Raw genomic sequence first — 8212 nt, 5'->3', positions numbered from 1 at the left:
CGTTTTCCCCCAAGGATCTAATTGTTCACATCGAATTGTGGCATGGAACTAACAACCTACTAGGTTAAAATAGCAACTCATGTGTTACACGCTAAACATGATTTCTATTTTCTCTTTGGCTATTCCCTAGACAACTTTTTTTCTTGTTAGTCACATGTGATCACCTTATTTAATCTCAGGAGGTCCCCGAAGTGGTTAGAGCTGTGAAGTGGAGCTGGTGGCGTCAGAGAAGTGGAAAAGCTCGTTGGACAATTGGATAACTGGGTTCATGTTTATATCTAATAATGAATAGGAAAAGTAATGTATCACCGACTATTTTTAGTAGAAATTAATAAGTCTAATTTAACCCAATATTTATGGACCCTCTTGGTTGGCGAACGTTCACTGGAGGGTTGGCAATTACAAACATTTTCCATGGAAATTTTTGTTGTAGGTGGATGTCAATTTCTTCTGACTAGCATGACAATTTCTTCATAGAGAAGGCATTTTCCCCCAAAACTACCATCATTTGATCTCGATCAAATGATTGTGAGGACATTCGTTGTGAGTTCCTTCCTAGCGAATGTTTGCCAGCTAGCATTACCGATATTTATATGTGACAATCGGTCATCTTACCATCAAAAAAGACCTAGAGTGACTATTGGCAGTGGGTGGGTATGAGTTTGGACTGAGGCACCGGTGAATCGGTAGTAGCACTAAAAACAAAAATTATAAAAAAGGCATACTTGATTGTTCAACAAGGACACTGAAATAGAGAAGAAAATAATTGTTGGGTGTACGTAGCTATGCGCATACCTCCTATCCTTTCAACAGATCCTTCTAATTTTGTTTGATAGAAGCTATTCTCTTACAACATGTTTAGTTGAGGGAAATTAGTAGTAGGGAATGACAGTTTTAGGGGTATGAGCCATACAATCCATTGTTTGATTGCAAGGCAAAGAAGTTGAGGAGGGCAAAAGAACATGAATTAAGTAGGTCAATTTTCATTTTCATGAAACTTCCACTTAAATTCCTACTAGTATCATTCCCTGCTTTAGGTGGTAGAATCTATTCGCTGCAGCTTTAGAGGTGTCGTCCTCTTCCACATTCAAGGGCAAGGATGGCGAGTTCACCGAGGTCGTGGTAGTGCGGCACGGCAAGACTTCCCGGAACACCTCGCCCGTCAAACAGGTGATCACGATTGCTAAATACTCCAGTCTTTTTTTCATTGGATTTGGAGCTTGGTGAAGGGAGCTTTGTGACAGTGGTAAAGTTGTTGTCTTGTGACTAAAGTCATGAGTTCGAGTTCTAAAAACAGTCTTTGCAGAAATATAGGATAAGATTGCATATAAAAGACCCAAAGTGTTTGGACCCCTACCTGGACCCTGCACAAATGGGAGTGCAGACACACTGTTAATAAAAAAAACTTAGGCATGCTAATCGATGGCCAAATCAATCACCATCGCAGGTACTATACAAGTCGAGTGAATCATCAGTTTATATAGTTGCAAAATCCACTAATCAACAATGCCAAAGCTATCCGATAGAACATACAACCTCTGTTTTAAAAGAGTGAAGTGCATTGTAAGTCCCTGAACTATTTTAGGGGTGTCATGTACGTTCTCAAACTATGAAAATCGACATCCAGGTCCTTGAAGTGCAGTAAGTGTGTCATTCAGGTCCAAGATCTGTTAGACCCCGCCTAACCGGCTAGTTGGCGCCATTGACCCGTGACACGTCGGACAGGGGGCTGCAAGCTAACGTCCGGTGACTGAAATATGCGAATAAATTCAAATTCACGGTTTCAAATAATGTTCGCGAATATGGAAAATGTTCACGACTTTATTTTTTTCATTAGTTTATAAAAATGTTCGCAAATATGGGAAAATGTTTGTGACTTTAAAAAAGTGTTGGCAAACGATGAATTTGAAAAAAAGTTTGCGAACGATGAAGTTGGAAAAAATGTTCGCGACTTAAAGAAAATGTTTGCGAACAATAAATTTTATTAGAAAAGAAAATATGTTCAGGAACGATAAATTTGAAAATATGTTCGCGAACAACAAAAGAAGTTCATGAATACGAAATGAATGTTCGCAACTTTTAAAAAGTATTAATGAACAATAAATTTGAAAATATATTCGCGAACTACAAATATTGTTCACGGCTTTAAAAAATGTCCTAGGACGATGAATTTGAAAAGAAATCACAAACAGTGAATTTGGAAAAAATATTCATGATTTTAAAAAATGTTTGCAAACGATCAATTTTAAAAGAAAAGAAAATATGTGTGCAAACCACCAATATTGTTTGCAAACGATAAATCTGAAAATATGTTCATGAACCACAAAAATTGTTCGCGAATATGGAAAAATTGTTCGTGAATGATGAATTTGGAAATTTTTTGCACAAATATAATAAATGTTCATTATTTTTTAAAAAATTAGCAATCTTTATATTTTTTATGAATTTAAATTTTTTGACGGATGTACAAAAACATTCGGGGTTAAAAAAGTGTTCATGAATTTGATAACATGTTTATGAATTTATGAAATTTTCATTAATTTAAATGTTCAAGGTTTCAAAAAGTGTTCTCGAATAGTGAAAAATGTTCACAACTTTAAAAATATCGCTATCAATTTCAAATTTATTGTTCGCGACTTTAAATGTTCATTAATTTGTGGTTCACGAACACATTTAAAATTTAACGTTCGCGAACATTTTTTCTAAGTCGCGAACATTTTTTCCATATACATGAACATTTTTTGAAACACTGAATTTGAATTTGTTTCGAGTGAAGTGCATTTATCATTCCTTGAAATTTATTTGCATATTTCAGTCACCGGCCTTCACCTTGCGGCCTCTGTCCGGCGTGTCACGGGTCAACGATGCTAGTTGACTGGTCAGGTGGGGTCGGACAAATTTTGAACCTGAATGACACACTTACTACACCTTGAAATCCTGAATGCCGATTTTCATAGTTTAGGGACCTACATGACACCCCTGAAACAGTTTAGGGACCTACAATGCACTTCATTCGCTTAAAATATAAGACATATTGTTAGGCCATTTTAGCCTACCAAAACGTTTTATATTTTGCAATGGAGGTAGTAGAAGGTTGTAGATGGAGAAGCCCAAAGCAAAACAACAGCCAATTCCAAATCAGAGTCCAGCTAAGACCAGCGGGCCCACATGCAGGGCCACAGAGGTCACGGCCGCGTGTATATAACGCCCGGACACGGCTACGGCCAGGTAGAATAGAACCAACCGTAGAGGCGGGGCCAGTTTTGCTTAGCACCCAGGCGAGAGAGAGAGAGAGAGAGACAGGGAATAGTCACGCGGCGCCGGGTAAACTGGTAAAGGCAGGAAAGGAGCGCAAGGTACAAACACGAGCCATGCTCCTCTCTTGCTTTGCTTCCGTTCTCTTAGTTCTTACTGGAGTATATATAGCAATTAATAAATTCAAGTTACAGCGGTCAATATCAGCCGCTTTAGGAGAATCATCATCATTATAGGGAGGTCGTATAATTTTACTGTTGCCTCGAGAGGAACAGGACACGGGCACTGTGATCCTCGGGTGAATCTTGACTTCGATCGCATCGATCAAGTGTTTAATATACAGAAAAAAGGTCAGTTCTGTTCGAGATGGGGTGGGCCGGGGTGGGGATCAGTGGAGCATCTCCATGAAGAACAAGGAAGAGCGAGGCCCCCTCATCTCATCTCTTTGGTTAGTTGGTTCGATTTCCTCGGATTGCCCGCGGTTTAGTGGCGGGGAAGAATCCGAGGCGAGCGATCTCTGCAGATTAAACGTCGGATCGGATTTGGGATGGGGGTGTGGATCGGTAATGTAGGGGGAATCTGAGATTTCTCTGTTCTTTCCTCCCCCCTCCCTTTCTCAACCTCGGATTATTGATTCAGGAGCAGCTGATTCGGATCCTATCTACACACTCTGTGTTTTGATCGGCGTAAAGTGGACAAGGAAAATGCTTGCCCTTGGCTGTTTATTGCCTTTTTTAACTATAGTATATACCGTACTTCTTTAGTCCCCTCTTCATTGTTTATAGTTCCGTCCTGAACTTCATGTTTCAAATTTCAAATCTTGGCGTTGGGTAGCTGAGTCAAATGTTTTTCGTTTATGAGGAAAAGTAGGGAATTCCTGAAGAGGTTATTAGAAATAAATGCCGCCGACGTGTCGTATACGATGCTCCTAAATTTCTCCTTGGTACCGTGGATTTCTTTCCGTCTCTGCAACTTGATGGAGGAAATATCTGTCCTGTTCCCCTTTATTTGTAGTACTGTTTCTTTTGTTCCGTTGCTTTTCGGTGGCATTGCTGTTCTGCAGCCCCAGCCACAACTCTAATTCCTAGTATCATAGTATTAGGCAGTGAAATATTAGGTGTCAAAACATGTCAACTCCAAATATTCTTGTACATTCATTATAGGGTTATTATATTAAACTTGTCAAAATTCCAATTCCTAGTATCATAGTATTAGGCAGTGAAATATTAGGTGTCAGCCAGACCATGTAAGGAGGCAAAGGGGAAAAGAGAGAAGAGAACCACATTTGGGCCCCTCGGCTTTCGTTTTCGGAAGCTATTGCAATCAGTTGCTATCTTTGTCTACCTCCATCCTCTTACTATTCTGAAAACTAGGACAGTGACTGAAGAATATGTAAAATCCACGCTACAAAAAGAAAATATGTAGGACCCACAACTCAGCTTCTCAGTGAACATGTGTAATTCGGAATTTTCTTTACCATCAATTCTTATATTCTTGAAAGGTATGGGGAGTGGATAGGAGAGAAAGGAAGGCAGCTTGAATTGATTGTTCAGTGATGGTTATAAGCCGAATTTTAGGTCAAAGTTAATACAAACTGAACTAGGAAAGTGTTTGCCGTTACTTACTATGCTTACTCAATTGCTACTAGAAACCGAAAGTCGAAATCTTAACCTGTCACACTTTCGCAATAGCAATAGAAATTACATCTGAAGTTGCACATAAGATGAATATGGGTAACTCCCTAAAACTACAGCTGGGCTCTTCCAGCTGGGCTCTTCAGGGATAGCTTCTCATATAAGTTCCATATACTAAGCTTTTAACTTTAAAAGGATATCATTGTCTAGATAAAAAGAACCTTTTAAGGATATACCGAGCTTTAGCAGGCGACCACAATCGTGAAGCACGCCCTTGTTTTTGGATGTTCTGTACAATTGTTTTTAGGAACACACGAGAAAGCACACTTTTTTTTTCTCATTAGAAGTGCTAATAAAACAAATTAGCATATTCTTCACATGTTCAAATGTGAACTCTCTTTATAATGAAGGCCTGTGTATTGAATTGTTTGCTTGTATAAAATTATTTATGGTTATTCTGTGCCGATCTCTTGGCCCACTCCAACGATTCTGATCTTTCGTGCTGCCTGTTCACTGAATTTTTGTTCTTTTCCTGCGAATTGATGAATATTCTTATTGCTAAAATGGAAAAGGCAAAAAACATTGCATGTTGAGTTGTTGTCATTGCTTGATTGAGAGAAAGAAGAGAAAAGACTTATGGTTGGCTGGTTGCAGGAGTTTAGTTGTATTAATATGACTACCCTCATAAATTGCCTGTCTGCAATTTCTTATGGCCTTCTCTGCTGCCACCTCTCTTGCTCTCCGATACTTCAAGGCTGCAAGGCACCCGTTACCTAAACGTGTCCTCTTTCCTGCGTTTCAAGCGCGTCACCACTGACCCATCTTGTATCCTCCCATTGACCAATCTGGTCTTTTGTCTTTTTCATGCACTTGTCGACACCTGCTGCTTCCTTACTGTCCAAGAATCAGCAGTTTCCTTTCACTTCTCTCTCCTTCATGTGTCCTCCCCTCGTTCCTGAATACTACTCATGCTATGTATAAATGGTCTAATAGGTTTTGATCTTTCCATACAGAAGTCGGGACCAGAGGAAGCAGTACAAATTACCGATGGATTTTGGGACTGAACTGAAGGGATGTGTTTGCCGGATCAACAACTGCGCCATCGAACTCTTCTCCATGGAGGAGGATTTGGAGATTGAAGACGAAGACTCATGGGACCTGGTTGGGAGGGACCTCCGTCTGAAGGCCACCTTCATGTATATTGACCTCAGCCGTGTGATCTCCTCCTGTGAGAGCGATGAGCGCAAGAAGACGCTCACCGGCCTAGCCAACAAGTTCTTCTACTTCATGGACGAGGTGATGATTTCTGTCTTCCCCTTGTTTGGTCAACAACCTTCGGCTCGAAGCATGCCTTATTTCATTGCGAATTCACATGACGAATCATACCTACACAAGTTATCAGGATTCATGGACGCCCTTGATTATCAAATTTCACAGATGCCTCAGCATCTCAAGTCAACTTAATTTGCAATTGCGTCCTAATAAGAGGCAGATTATTTAAAGTTTTGCCTGCTATACAGCTCAACATTTTCTAAGTAAAGGTATAAAAGTGGTTCAGTTCATGTTGCAGCAGCCTATGTGGACTATTCTGATCTTATGCATGTTTAGTAAGTACTCCCTCCGTTCCTAAATATAAGTCTTTGTAGAGGTTTCATTATGGACTACATACGGAGCAAAATGAGTGAATCTACTTCTAAAATGCATCTATATACATCCGTATGTGGTTCATAGTGAAATCTCTACAAAGACTTATATTTAGAAACGGAGGGAGTAGTACAGATCTTTTGACGGAAATGTTTAATACATATAATTATAACGGATAACTGTCCCCACTTAAGCAAGTCGCTTTCACCTTTTTCCCGTTTCCTTTTGCGTTGGCGGAAGTTGTTATGGATCATGACTGGGCTTTCGCTGATAGAGTTCAAAGTGCTTGTTCAGCAGCAGTATAAGGAACTCAGTCAAGTGCAGTTAGTCCTCTTTGGCTTTCTGCAGTGTAATATTTATGTAGACTAGTCTCTGGTCAACTTTACAAAATGGTTGTTTGGCGGTTCCTTATGACAACGATCTGGGCAATTTAGCATGATGTACTATGCTTGATGCTAACCGAGTTAAGATGCCCTTGTGCAAATGGCAGTTGGGCAATGCGGTGAAGGACAGAAGCGCCCCCCTGGTGCAGGTGTGCTACAGAGACACAGCTCATGTTCTTCGCGAGGTGGTGGCCGCCCTTGAGCCGTCCCATTAGTCTGCCATTCGTGCTGAGAAAGCTGTAAGATCTGGGAGGTTCGCAGTTCTTGGAAGCAAGAAATTGCCCAAAAACCTGTACAAAGAGGATAGGCCAACATGAGGGGCCTATGTAATGTACATATCGTTAAACGGCTGTGGAGCCGAAGCAATCTAAATGATTAGTGTCTGGTTTGCCCCATGGATTGAGGTGTTCCTGTCAAGTTTATTTTTTTTCAGTTCTGCATGTTGCTTGCGTCTAGCACGGTGGTAAAAGACCTCCTGGAGTGCGGCTACCAAGCAGGGCTTGCTTCCTGTTTCTAAGAAAAAAGCCACCTCGCTGCGTATACTTGCGTGCAAGTTGGCATGTTCGTTGGGTATACCTTGCATTGCGCAAGCCGGAGTTCGGGGCCTTTCCTCAACGTTACAATGCAATGCCTTCACGTTGTCTCCACCATGTGATTGAGTTATTATTATTATTATTATTATTATTATTATTATTATTATTATTATTATTATGTTGCTGACCTTCCTCTTGACACTGAATGTGGATATTCATTATCATTGCGCTTCAGACATGCGAAAAAAGTCTGCAATAGTCAATCAATCAACGTTCTATTTCAAGTTTTGCATTGTAATGCAATGATGCATTGTGGTGGGCGTGAGTAGTGATTTACCGACGCGGTGTCCGTCCCTCGGTTTGATCTCTCATCTATTCTGCATTCCAGTAGATCTATGTCAACCTATGTCATAGGATAATAGCAGGCGATTGCATTTCATCTGAAACCTATGTCGCGAGAATAAACTAGAGTTTACTAGCTAATAGTTGCTATTTATAAGAAAAGTCTACCTTGTTGAAGTGGGGTAATGCTGTGAGGCTGTGCTTATTCCACCATATCGTGGCACAAGATACCACATGGATAAGTATACTAAAGGGAACAATCCTCAAAATGCTAATGAGTTTCAACTTAAGACACTCTTATGAGAGGAGACCAGTTGAAAGGGCTTTTGTCGCGTAAAAAACCGTTAGAAATTTGTTTACAATAGCCATTCCATCTTACAAGACCCAAGTAAAAGTAGTGATAGCTTGCGCAATTTTCCAC

General features: G+C 40.3%; 1 protein-coding gene across 1 annotated transcript; it reads left to right on the top strand.

The window, feature by feature from the left end:
• Positions 1-3235: 3235 nt before the first annotated feature.
• LOC123053967 (photosynthetic NDH subunit of lumenal location 3, chloroplastic) lies at positions 3236-7621 on the top strand. The gene is made up of 3 exons (XM_044477594.1): positions 3236-3356; positions 5903-6185; positions 7024-7621. The coding sequence occupies exons 2-3, from the start codon at positions 5937-5939 to the stop codon at positions 7129-7131; spliced, it is 357 nt and encodes a 118-aa protein (XP_044333529.1). The 5' UTR covers positions 3236-3356; positions 5903-5936; the 3' UTR covers positions 7132-7621.
• Positions 7622-8212: the final 591 nt, after the last annotated feature.

This window comes from Triticum aestivum, chromosome 2D (assembly GCF_018294505.1).
Source record: "Triticum aestivum cultivar Chinese Spring chromosome 2D, IWGSC CS RefSeq v2.1, whole genome shotgun sequence".
Taxonomy (NCBI): Eukaryota; Viridiplantae; Streptophyta; class Magnoliopsida; order Poales; family Poaceae; genus Triticum; species Triticum aestivum.
The sequence above is the reverse complement of the archived record's forward strand: the minus strand, read 5'-3'. Positions and strand labels throughout refer to the sequence as shown.